At 34.3% G+C, this 14128-nt stretch overlaps 1 protein-coding gene across 1 annotated transcript in view; it reads right to left on the reverse strand.

Annotated features, from left to right (window-relative positions):
- Positions 1-14128, reverse strand: part of LOC117120208 (angiopoietin-1 receptor-like) — a 38159-nt gene that overhangs the window by 6025 nt on the left and 18006 nt on the right. Inside the window, exons 4-8 of the mRNA XM_033265224.1 lie at positions 13950-14084; positions 12681-12836; positions 12217-12345; positions 11394-11543; positions 5209-5520 (exon numbers count right to left, since the gene is read on the reverse strand). Of these exons, the coding sequence (XP_033121115.1) occupies positions 5209-5520; positions 11394-11543; positions 12217-12345; positions 12681-12836; positions 13950-14084 (882 nt within the window). The remainder of the gene's footprint in view (positions 1-5208; positions 5521-11393; positions 11544-12216; positions 12346-12680; positions 12837-13949; positions 14085-14128) is intronic.

Consider the following 14128-nt stretch of genomic DNA (forward strand, 5'->3'; position numbering starts at 1 on the left):
AATATGATTTACGGAGAATGTTGGAATATTCTCATTTATTTGAACTTTAAATTCATTGCTAAAGTTATAATCTAACAGATTAACACATATCATAATAAATCAAAGGTTACACCATTATTGATTTCAAATAATTTTATAGAAACCATGAAGCATGTGTAGCTGGATTTACCCCAGGTTGAAATCATTGATTTAGAACGTTTGTTTCTTTTTAATCAGTGGACTTTAATCGATAGTTAAACTTGTGATTCTCCATTTGTCTTAATTATAGAGACTGAAATAACTTTAGATACATTATAACTGGTTTTAATATTCGTTTTAGTGTTCTTGTTGGTATTTAATTAATTTGTTTTAAGAAGGTTTGAAGGTAAATGACGGTTATGACGCTATTAGATGGATAGTTATGATATGTTGTTGAACACATAATAGTAAGGTCGTTGCTTTTTACAGGAGCAACTGGGCCCCGGGATGTTGTGTTCATTAATATTAGTAGTGAGCCCTCTATGTGGGACTTGAGTTCGGAAACAAGGAAAATATGGCCGATTGAATATAGCAGGGCAGAAACCGTCTTTACCTGACTGACTAACCCACTGAATGACGGAATAGTTCATGTACGGAATATGGTTAAACTAATAACTCCATGATTACACGTGAGTAAATATGTACAAGCGTTACTGGAATAAAAGGAAGTTGTCAGTCTGAGTAAACGTCGTCCGTATTGATTAATTGGCCATAACAGTGATCATTCGGGTCCGATGGCATCTCCCATTTCAAGCAAGTTTTGCAAAGACTTCTTCAAAGTTACTCTGGAGTTAGGATGCATATGAGAATGAAGAAGATAATTCTGATAGCAACATTGATTATATGTATTAAGTACTGCGACAATAGCATTCAGAGGCGAATTTCGAAAGTTTAAATAAAAAGTATTTATTAAAGTTTTCATAGGTTTGTTTTAACGCCAGTTTGTGTTACCTAACTATGTAACTTAATTCATTCTAATTAAAGAGAGCCACAGATTTGCCAATAAAGGCCTTTAACATTTTTGCTATAGATAGACTACAATGTACATTAATATTTAATACATTTAAATCAAATTTAGATCAATCTTAATATTGTGATTTTAAATAGCAGATGGAGGGGTGGTAAAAAAAAAATAAATAAAAATTGATCGCTCAAATGCATCAGGTTATTTTTCGGGCGTCTAGAAAAGACAAATTTCCTCTGAGATGGTGTTATCTCGATCGGACCCACTTTCGCACCCCCTCCCCCTTCCTCCCCTTTTTTCGGCCCCGGCCCTCCCCTTTCGGACATCTCTGGATTTTCCCCTGAATTGGCCTGCATGCTAGCAACAAATGAATATGGCTATATATGTTTAACATTGTTCTGTGTATATCATTTGAATCTCTTCAATTTCAAACGAATGACCGCTGATTTTCGTATAATTTTTGTAGTATTTCAAATAAATGTACCCACTGTTGTCTTCTAATCGGATTAAAATCTGGCCGAATTTTGGCCGATATCGAAAAAAAGTTTGGCCGAATTTGGCCGTAAGATGGCGTGTGTTTGGCCGTGAAGCCTGTCGACTATCTGGCAACCCTGGTACACTGGACTTTATGCTGAGAGCATCATTAACCCTATCACAGGATTGTTTATGTGTATCTGGTGTCCGGGTCTGTTATACAAGGTATATACCGTACTATATACGGTGTGTACTATATTGTGATTGATATATATTATTGGAGAATTGTCGCCCTAGGAATACATCCTATTGGATAAAGGTAAGCTCCACTCGGTACCTTTTATATCACAGTATATATATATATATATATATATATATAGGCAATAATTACTGCAATCCGAAGCCTAACTTCGTGTTGAACTGTCAGCATAATGTAGGTCACCTTGCTTTAGGGTGCAGCTAGGCCGTCGTCGTAGGCAGGCTGAGACTCTTTCAAAGTATAATCTATGATTTCATTGTTTATAGCTACTGCATAGAAATTGAAGGTTTATCATATATTGTTAAAATTATTGTTAATCAGTTACAACGTTGTTTTATCCATTATGCAACTTATTAGAAGAAAGATAAATTATGTTAGAAGTTTAGAATACGGGGTGTCCAGTGTTGTAGAACATGGTTGCTCTCGCAGTTATCCATTAAGAAAGTAGAGTTGATAAGCGGCCGATGGTGGGGCTATATGTAAACAAAGTGAATAAGATGGCTGCGCCCATGGAGCTAGTGTGTAACTATTAACGAGTTAGTCTAAGCTTATAGTTAATTATTGTGTCACATAGGATTATAGCTTGATTATATTAGAATGTGTATTAGGTGAGTTGTTAAAGACGTTATATATATTTTATCAAAGATTTCCGTGAGTCCCATGAGGTGAAGAGAAACTGTTAAAGTCTGGTACTCTATTGTAAGGAGAACCTGAAATATTATAGTCTGTACATACCTCTGTTGGGTAAGTCAGGATGGTCAAGTTATATGCCTACTTCATAATAGCTATTTTTTATGTTTACATTGAAATTATATTATTTTTTGGTGGTTTGATTGCTATGAATAACAGTAGCATATATATAATTTTGGAGTATAGGCCTAATGCTTAGATTCGAAAGCAGCCTATATACCACTGTTGTTATGATGATATTATTAATGTGATATTATTAGTGATATTATTATTATTATTATTTGACGTTTAGATTTTACACGACTAAGTAAATTACATGACTGCAATGAGTTCTTTGTTTATTGCAGGGGTTTTTTTTTGTTTCTTATGTTGTACTTGAGACTGGTGATTTGATTGTTGAAATTCAAGTTGGTTGAAGAATAAAGACACATACAGACCAGCAGCCATATCGTTGTACTAGTGTGTCTGTGTTCAAATCCCGGCCTACGACACTATAAATAGTTGCTATCGAATATCATCACATTCTATTTGCTCAGGAGTATTTAAAAATAGGCTATAAGTACAATAGAAACGAAAGGCTCTAATATCGCTAATCCTGTATCTTTAATAAAATTATATTATTCAATCACTCCCTTGGTGTAGACTCCCATTCAGACTTGTGTGATCTCATGTCGCCGAATTTCCGGAGTTAGAACTTCAGCTCCCGTCGTGTTCAAGAGCTTGAATGTTTTCTCATAGACTAAATGCAGTAGTGTCCTTCTCAGAACTTTTAAGACACATTTGTTGTTATCAAATCTAATTTGACTAATAATTATATAATATCTTGTACTTACTTTCACAAATTAAGTATCCTTCAGTTATAGTTTATGAGACGCACTCTTAGATACTTACACATGCTAAAATTCTACTCCTCCCACAACCACTTTAACCCAGTGTTGAAAGGCAAGGGGAATCCCCCATCGACAGGTTTGGAATCCCAGCAACCACTCTCCCCACCAATCATCCCCACCCGTTCGCCTGAGGCCACGACGTGGATTGGAAGCTCACTGATCTCAACCTTTTCTGTATAACTGAGATAAAGCAAGGTGGTCTTAACGTAAATTAATATCAGATTATTGTGAGTAATACATTTTCATTTTATATAGGTTCATAGCCGTTTGGGAAAAACTGTGTAAGACTTTAGGTGGGGTTGTGGGGCTGTGTCATCCTGTTTACTTTCCAGCATGTTAATTCCCATTTCGACACCTGGTTAGAGGGTGTCTTGCCAAACTAATTGGCACAAAATACTTGTACACGGAAGGAAACATTCGACCTGAGGTTTGAGATTCCGAGCTATTTAACCATTTTGTCAAAAGCTTTACAAAAAATTATATTATTTTTGGTGGTTTGATTGCTATGAATAACGGTAGCATATATATAATTTTGGAGTATAGGCCTGATGCTTAGATTCGAAAGCAGCCTATATACCACTGTTGTTATGATGATATTATTAATGTGATATTAATAGTGATATTATTATTATTATTATTTGATGTTTAGATTTTACATGAATAAGTAAATGACATGACTGCAATGAGTTCTTTGTTTATTGCAGGGTTTTTTTTTTGTTTGTTTCTTATGTTGTACTTGAGACTGGTGATTTGATTGTTGAAATTCAAGTTGGTTGAAGAATAAAGAAACATACAGATCAGCAGCCATATCGTTGTACTAGTGTGTCTGTGTTCAAATCCCGGCCTACGACACGACGATAGTTGCTATCGAATATCATCACATTCTATTTGCTCAGGAGTATTTAAAAATAGGCTATAAGTACAATAGAAACGAAAGGCTCTAATATCGCTAATCCTGTATCTTTAATAAAATTATATTATTCAATCACTCCCTTGGTGTAGACTCCCATTCAGACTTGTGTGATCTCATGTCGCCGAATTTCCGGAGTTAGAACTTCAGCTCCCGTCGTGTTCAAGAGCTTGATTGTTTTCTCATAGACTAAATGCAGTAGTGTCCTTCTCAGAACTTTTAAGACACATTTGTTGTTATCAAATCTAATTTGACTAATAATTATATAATATCTTGTACTTACTTTCACAAATTAAGTATCCTTCAGTTATAGTTTATGAGACGCACTCTTAGATACTTACACATGCTAAAATTCTACTCCTCCCACAACCACTTTAACCCAGTGTTGAAAGGCAAGGGGAATCCCCCATCGACAGGTTTGGAATCCCAGCAACCACTCTCCCCACCAATCATCCCCACCCGTTAGCCTGAGGCCACGACGTGGATTGGAAGCTCACTGATCTCAACCTTTTCTGTATAACTGAGATAAAGCAAGGTGGTCTTAACGTAAATTAATATCAGATTATTGTGAGTAATACATTTTCATTTTATATAGGTTCATAGCCGTTTGGGAAAAACTGTGTAAGACTTTAGGTGGGGTTGTGGGGCTGTGTCATCCTGTTTACTTTCTAGCATGTTAATTCCCATTTCGACACCTGGTTAGAGGGTGTCTTGCCAAACTAATTGGCACAAAATACTTGTACACGGAAGGAAACATTCGACCTCAGGTTTGAGATTCCGAGCTATTTAACCATTTTGTCAAAAGCTTTACAACACAATCTCAGTTTGTCTTTTAAATGATGATCTATGAAATATATATGTATTATACTTTATTTACTAATATCAATTACATTATTATAAATTCTACAACTGATAAAGATAATGCAAAAAGATGAGAATGATAATGGTAATGTTAGTGGTGGTAGTGGTGATGATAATAATATCAGTAAATAAATACCCTTACTTGTACAAATAGTCTCTGCTGATCCATGTTCACTAGGTGGTCCATCGGTCTCTATGCCGCCAATTAATCTCGAATGTCGTGTGTAGAATTCAACAGTCGTATGTGGCAGGAGATTGTCTATGGTATATACACCATGTTCAATGTTATTAACTGTAATAAATGCACTTGTCCGCGATGTTTTGTACCATAAATTACATCCAGTTATATTTCCTGTTCCAAAGTCTTGAACTGGATCCCAGCTGCAAGCTGCAATCTTTAGGGTGGTTGCTGTTTGATTCAAAAGTGTTGGTGGTTTGGAACTGTAAGGTAGTGCTAATAAAAATAATTTTCATTAAAATATTTATTTTTTTAAATACAATAATGGTGGTGAAAGATATTAAATTTATTTAAAGTAAATTATGCGACTTTATGTTAAATTATTATAATTCAGTTCGTAACATAAATTACTTTTTTTCTATATTTGAGAATTTTTGCGAATTCGGTTGCGACACAGTGTTTATTGAAAAATAAAGGCCCATTCCAAAGTGGGGTATAGTATAAATTACAAAGTCAAATTCCTATTCCTTTACACACAAATTGTCAAAAAGGGAGGCAAAAAAAAAAAAAATCTGGAAAATAATAACAGTCCCACAAAAAAAAAAAAATACTATTCTTGGGTGTTTTAATCCATTTCATTCAATTCTGATGTTTTTACACAAACTAATAAACGTATTTTTTTCGTAATTGTTAAAACTTCCCCACGGTACCCAACCGGGATTTTTCCAGTTTTTGGGGAGTACTGTTTATGAGCATGCGTGAAATTGCATAGTTTTTTTTCGGTCAATTGTTTCTATGTGCGATCGGTGCGATGCGACGACGAAGCGAGGTGTCGATTAAAATGTAGGAACGAGAGAGAATGCAGACAGGCCTACAGATAGGATAGACATTGATTTAAATTATAAATTAAGCCATGAAGGGAAGTGAAAGCTCAAGGGTTAGGCGTGTATCGCAAAGGCGAGCATATGCCTTTGAACCAGAGGCAAGACCCATCCAAAGCCAAAAACAGTGAAGGGCAGTATTTGCTGTCCAGGAGAGGGAAGAACTTCATGAAAAAATTGGAAATAATAGTTGCCTCATCAATGACAACACTTTTCAGAAGCTATGCTTGGATAAAGATGTTTTAGAACTTGTATGCATCCCCCGATGAATTGTACTTTTTCTCAACAACGGGGGGTGGGGCAGCTCTTCCCGACCGGGGGCCTGTTCTGTAATGCCTGTTTTTGCCTCATTATTAGAGCAATTTTTCTTTTTTGTATTTTTCGAGAAATTGCGTTATTTTTTGTCACGATTTTAGTATTATCTCTTGAAATTGATATATTATAAACATATAACCAAGAGACCTTTTAAATTGTGAAGTACGAGAGTCCGAAAGATTGAAAAAAAAAACTGTTATAAAAATATATCATTATCGTTTGTAGAAGAAAAAGAATTTAATTTCATTGAAATCATAGAAAGAAAACTACGTCTACACACATCAACTCTAAAAAGTACGTTTACCAACATCTACTTTAGAAAAGGGACATTTAAAACAGGACAAAAACAAAAATTAATAGAATTAGGCTATTATTAGAATTAACAGAAACAAACCTAAAAAACTTAAAATCAATCCAAGCAATTACGAATTAAAAGCCGGACACTCATTCCGCATTTCATCTACGTAATATAGCACTTATCAGAAAATACTTATCAAAACGAACTACGGCTCTGATTATTCACGCTTTCATTTTCTCCCGACTTGACTATTGCAACTCTCTTTTATTTAACATTCCTAAAATCCAAATTAACAGGCTTCAACGACTACAAAACTCTGCTGCACGCATACTAACATTTACTAACAGACGCACTCATATAACCCCCATTTTACGTGAACTTCATTGGTTACAAATTGATGCCAGAATTCAATATAAAATCCTTTTACTGACTAATAAGTCACTGACTCTCAATCAACCCGCATACATTAATCAACTTCTTCCCAAATATGTGCCTGGCCGTTCCCTACGTTCATCTGATCTCAATTTAATTTCTGTCCCTCGCACTAACACTAAGACCTTCGGACACAGATCATTTTCATTTGCTGCAGCCACACTCTGGAACGCACTACCACTTCACATAAAAAAAATCACCATCAATTCCTTTATTTAAAAAATCACTCAAAACGCACTTATTCCAACAATAACATGAAGCGCCACTGATAATTACTTCGGTTTTTTAAATGGCGCTATATAAGTTCTTACTTTATTATTTCGACGGTTGTACGACCATCGCACGTCGAATCCGACTCTGCTCCTTGAAAGTGCTAGAAGACGCGACGCTGTCAGTGGCACCAAAGAACTTAAATAGCAGAAGAATGAGCTGCTCCGCGTATTTGTATTAAAATTGATGGAAGATCCGCCATTCCGGTAAAATTTGAACATTTTACTAAGTGGAGAAACTACAGGAAACAAACGAACCAGAACAGCGCTTTTGTTATTACTATATAGCGCCGCCGTGCGGATGAGGTAAAATTGCTGTCCGTGTACCCACAATGCCCTTTGAACGGATGTTCCACTATCTTCTGCTATTTATTATCTTTGGTGGCAGTCTGAACGGATCTCATTAAAAAGAATCTGTTGTGCACGCGTCGTCGCGTAGCATTCTTCATAGAATAGCGTCGGAAGATGACCGTTGGTCGCAGTGAGTGCCTGGCTTAAGACGACTTTTTACCGTCGGAATTCATAATTTTTGCTGATTTGTATGGTCTTGATACTGCGTCATAGTGCAGCAGTTTAGTCACAAGAGTTTGGTTCAATCGTGTACTTTTTGATAAAAGCATGAAACTTGGCAAACATGCATTATGAGCCATAGCGATTTTTTTTTTCAGGTAGGGACTCAAGTCAACAGCGCCATCTATTGGTCAGAAATGGTCAATTTCTATTTTTAGCAATATTGAAAATAAAATTGTACTTTAAAATCAATCTTAATTCTTTATTTATATAATTAATAGGCCTAGTAGTCACAATAATATAAGTATTAGTGACATATTGTATAGGTCTATAAACGTAAAAAACAAAATTTCTATTCTAGCCATATTTATGTAGGACAAATTCGTAGGCTACTACAAATTCTTTACTTTTATGAATAAGGTTAATGATAATTATGCTTAAAGGTAATATTGTCAAATAGATTCAGTCTTTTAATCCTTTTATAGCGCCAACAAGATAAACATTTGCAGAATTTTATTGGCTGTTTTCTGTAAATCTCAGAATGCAAAATTTTAGAAATTATTATTTTTTTTAATAATATATTATATTTTTATTTAGCTTGCAAATGGTAACAATAGTAAACCTCAGAATGAAAAATAAATTATTAGAAATTATTAATTTTTTTAACAATATATTCTATTTTTAATCAGCTTGTAAATGGTAAACACTATTAAATCATTTTACTATAACCCATAACTGAATAAAATTGAGGTACCAGTAGCAAAACTAATAGCAAAATCAACTAATGTAATGCAAACTAATGTACAGAGTACGCATGACTGCCATACAGTGAAAAGTTATTGTACATGCTTATCAACCACTGCAAGTTAAAAAAATGTACCAACATTGTAACAAGTAGTTATATTATCCTAATGTAGCAATTATGCAGTTCTAGTTTCTGACACTGACCTATAAAATTCCACCACTTGTTTTGGCATGTCTGTTGTATCTGAGTGCTGCTTTTCTAACAGTAGAACCCCTATTAAGTGACACGCTCGCGACAAAAAAAAAGTGTGTCCTCCCAATAATGGTGTCTCTTGATTAAGGCTACCGCTATTGTGGAACACAGTAACCAAAACGGTAATATTTCCATTAATAGGGGTTTTTGGCATGCTTTCGTACAATGATGATATAATTAGATTGTAACAATATTTGCAATGCACAAACAATTATTGTATATGAAATCAACCGAAGTGTAATTAAAACAACAACATCTGTATGTTTCAATATCGTTTAAGGTTGTGCTGTATAGATAATCAAACGTGAAAATACAATGAACAAGAAATAGCATTGTTAATGTTCAAAATTATAAGATTGATATTTAAATGAAGTACAGTAACGCATGTACCATTAGTAAAGCATAATGCATATGTTACTGTACTTCGTTAATATTTTAATGTCCGTTCTTGTTATTAACAAGAAAAGCATTCCAGTTTGATAATTAAGTTTATTGTTGAAAACGTGTTAAACTATAATTTTTTTTTTCATAGTTTAAGAATACTGCAGTTATATATGCGTTAAATATGTATTGATTTGACAATAAGGCACATTCGGAAGGTGTCCCCGTCAGTAATGGTTTCCTGTCATTAAGCTTGGCAGTAGTGTTAACAGATATCTTTCCTTTGTTCTCAATAATAGAGTTGCCCCTATCTCTCTAGTTCCTTGTCTCCGAGTGGAAAATAGGGTTTCTAGCATCTCTCCTCCTCCAGGTTCCTCTGTCTTGAGCTGCTATTGCTGCCTCTGTCCACGATTGATATCCCTGTTGGTTTCTTTCATTTTCAACATTTCTTCTCCAATTTTCATTTGGCCTTCCCACATTCCTTCTGCCCTCTGGTGTTAAAGCAACTCTTGGTATGTCATTTCTTTCCATGCGTAGCACATGTCCAATCCACTTCCATCTCCTGTTTCTTACTATTTCACTAATGGTTTGAATGTTTGCCCTTTGTCTGATTTCTGCATTTGTAATCCGCATTGGCCAACGTGCTTTCAATGTTTGTCTCAGTGCCTTATGTAAAAATGTGTCTAGTCTATCCTCATCACATTTAGTCATCTTCCACGCTTCTCATCCATACAATAAAACACTGATCACATTGAACTTGAAAATTTTGAATTTGATCCTGTGTGTTAATTGTCCACTCCTCCATATCTTGGACAGCTTTTTAAATGCACCCCAGGTTTTTCCAATCCTTTGCCTCTTATCCTCTCCTGCACCACCACTTTTGCTGACTGTCGCTCCAAGGTATGTGAACTTTACAACATCCTCAATTCCCTTCTTTTCTATGGTATATAGAGCTTCCAGCTTTGTGTGCTTATCCATGGTTTACTGTTCTTCTTTCTTCTCTTTAGTTGTCCCTATAGATGAGTTTTATTGTATTATTATAATGCCAGGAACTGTACTCATTTGCAGCTCAGCTTGTTTCACACGGTAAAAAGAATAACATAGTGCACAGTATAATATCTGAGACAAATATAATATATTATATTACAGTAGCACTATGCTCCTAAATAGTGTATATTTTATAACATCTGTTCCTGTTGCTAAGCAGCAGAGTAGTTTTTCACTGTATGTGCAGTTATACGTACTCTGTACACATGTTAAAATATTGTTTAGTTTCGATACTGATACCTAGATTCCATTTATTCCTTGAGGATTATAGCAAAATGATCTACCTAACAAATTTTATATATCATTCAAAAATTAATGAAAATTAAAATATGATTATATAAAAATAAATAAATTGTTATGTTTTACTACATCAGACAGGTTTATAAAAATATGTTGCATAATAAAACAGCCGATATAATATTGAAATTTTCGCCACTTTAGAACACTGAAATAGAAGTTTTTTTTTTTTACCTGAAAAGACCGAAACTATTTGTTATTAATACTTTTAAGCATGTTTACCATTATTTTTATATAAAAAGAATTTGTAAGACAATTTTATGAGAAATTTAAAATATTGGGCCGAAAGAGGGCGCTGCTGACGTAAGTTCCTACCAGAAAATATTTGATATAGTTCATAGGCCTAGTACATGTGTGCCAAGATTCATGCTTTTATCACAGAGTGCAGGGTTTTCTGACATACCTGCTTGACTTATAGGATGGTTAAAAATGGAGCCGAATGTAAGGCTAGCAGGCTACTCTTCGACATAATACAATTTACACACCATAAGGAACGGTTTTCAAACAGTACAAAAAACATTAATAATTGCAGCTGACTGCGATTCATAAGATAATTATTAGTTAACTTAATAAATTAACATATAATGCATTTTTTATTTATTTATTTTTTTTTTTTGTATATGAGTTGGTTTTAAGAAAGGCAGTCAAAGGCTTTGGAGAAATAAGTAAAAAAAATAACGTCACATTGGAGTTGCTGAAGTAAATTGCACGTGTATCGTTACCTATGCTGCAGTCTTTACCAGCCCATGCTTCGTGACATCCATTGTCGCAGCTCCCATCGCGATTACAATCAGCCGAGTCTTTACAATGACATGGGTAGTTACACAAGACACCAAAAACACCAGACTCACAGGTCTGATTAGGCATTAGTTCTAAAAGAAATTTAAGCATCATTATTATCTTCAGATGTTGAGTCTAAGAGTAAAAGTTAGGACTACATTAACTTGTAAACTATTACCATTTTAGTGTTCACATGCTATCCTATTTTTAAATTTCGTATTCGATTGTCTTCCTGTCTTACGTGTTAATAACGTCCACTTAAAAAATATGATAGTAGTGAAGACTAGGCTTTATTGGAATAAATATCGAAAATTTACACACAATTGCGGCAGATTAATCATCTGAATGATATAATTTTAAATTCAGTTGTTTCATTGTATTTAGCATATAATAATGTTATTGGAATTCTCCACTCTTTAAACATCATGATGTTGCTTAGCTTAAATTTAACAAAGTAATATTTTTTTTTTATGTAGCCTGATATTACCTTTGTATTAACTTGCAGATTGAGCACTAAATATGAATATTGACGCTTATTACAACACTGTAGGCTAACTAAATTTTCTAATGAACTTTTAAATTCCAAAACAAGATATATTGTAATTACGATATTTTTTTAACTTTGTAACTTATGAAGATTAATAATTCTAAATAGGAATAATTGAGTGTGCTTTTTTTTTTTTAGAAAATCATTTGCTAATTTTTAAAATAATTATAAATCAAATTGCTAATACTCATAACTTAACAAACAAAACTTGAATATACCTTGACAAGCTGGTCCCGTGTAACCGGCCAAACACGCGGATGAACAAGTCCCTGTTTTTCTATTACATCCTCCTGAATTGCAGTGACATACTTGGCGACAGTCTGCACCATAGTGACTGCTATCACATGCTGAAAAAAATAACAGAAAAAAAAATGGTATTTGTTTAGAGTATATTTCAGTTCCGTGAAAAGACATGTGTTGAGCGACAATGCTACGTTTATCTTTTCAATTAAATTATGCACACTAAATCCTAGTTCCGGTTATTTTTTGGTGTCCTGGGCAAGGCAATTTTTCATACTCAGGTAATTTGAAATCTAATGCGTTGATTTATCTGTGTTCATGGATGATTCCTCACATGCTGAATGCTTGCTAATAATCATATTGTAATTCTGACATAACTAGAACTGTAAGGAACAATTGGAGCATCTAATTTATAAACAGAAACAGCTATAACTTTCCAAACCTCTATCGCAATTGTTGCCTCCGTATCCGTCTATGCACGCGCAACCGACAGGATCAGGCGGACAAAATAGTTCACCTCTACAAGCTTCATCTTTATTAGAACCAGTACTACTACATAAGACATCGCAATTACGTCCCCAGTTGTTTGACCCACAACCTAAACAATAAAGTAAAAACAGGAAGCATAAATCGTACAAAGAAATATTTTTTGACTTGGATTAAAGAAGAATTAATAACATTATTATTGCATTATTTAAGAATACGAATAAACTTCTTCAATGAATCCGGTTAAAAAAAAAAAAAAAACCCATGCGCTCCAGATTATACATTACGTGTGTATAATCATGGAGGTATTTTTTAAAAAGGAGATCACTTGGCAACAGTCCCTTTGACGCGACAAACCTATGTGTTCCCCGCTTTTGAATCGCCACGGCGGTTTCAATATAGACAATAAGTAGTGAGCCCTCTGTTGGTCACTATTATACATTTTAGATATTCTCGTAGTTGGGGGCGCTAACGCGGAAGCGATAATTTAATTATTCTCCATATATGGGTTTTTAAATGACCAACCAACAGGTTTAAAATTAAAAAAACTTTTAGTATGTTATTATTTGTATATTTCAGGAACGGATCCCGTAAAATATTTATGTTAAAATTAATTCTGTGTTCATTATAATTTTGTCTAAAGATTGACTGGTTCGACTATAAAGCTAAGTCAGCGTAAAACTGAAAAATACTCAGATTTTTCGAATAGTTAACCCTCGTTAACCCTAAAATTATTATAATCCTTAATCATTTATTAATTAATATCTGTTAAAATTAGAATTGGCGAATTTTGGCCAATTTATGAAAATTGAAGTTGAAATATACTATACTTTTATAGGTCATGTAAATGTTCCATTAAATTCGAAACTTTTCTTGGTGGAAAATATTAATATGTTTGATATTTTATGAGAGATAAATGTATAAGCTTCAAAATAGAAAAGATTGCGCACCATAGTGATTGACAGTATGTAGTGCGCATTGAGAAAAGAAGGTGCTCTCCATTTCGTCGTGTTAAATTTTCTGGTCAACTATTCCTGCTGAAAATTTGATGGCGGGGAACACATGGGACTTCAAAGACATCGCGCAAACGTTCTTTACGGGCTGCGGAAACTTTTATCTTGGTTCATTTGCATAGCGCTGCGTGCGCATGGCTTTGCCGAGTGATCTCCTTCTCAATAATACCTCCATGGTATAATCGAATACATCAGAAATAGTCTACGCCTACCTGTTTCGCATTTATCTCCTCTGAAGCCAGCAGGACAAATACATACACCATTCTTGTCGTCACAAACTCCACCGTTATAACACACAGGACAGTCCATTTCACATTCAGGGGGACTCCATTTTGGAAATGGACAATCTAAGTAAATAAAAAAAAAATAAATAAATAAAATAATATTTAGA

The sequence above is a fragment of the Anneissia japonica genome, unplaced genomic scaffold (genome assembly GCF_011630105.1).
Source record: "Anneissia japonica isolate Jap-2015-1 unplaced genomic scaffold, ASM1163010v1 scaffold14868_len205136_cov114, whole genome shotgun sequence".
Lineage (NCBI taxonomy): Eukaryota > Metazoa > Echinodermata > Crinoidea > Comatulida > Comatulidae > Anneissia > Anneissia japonica.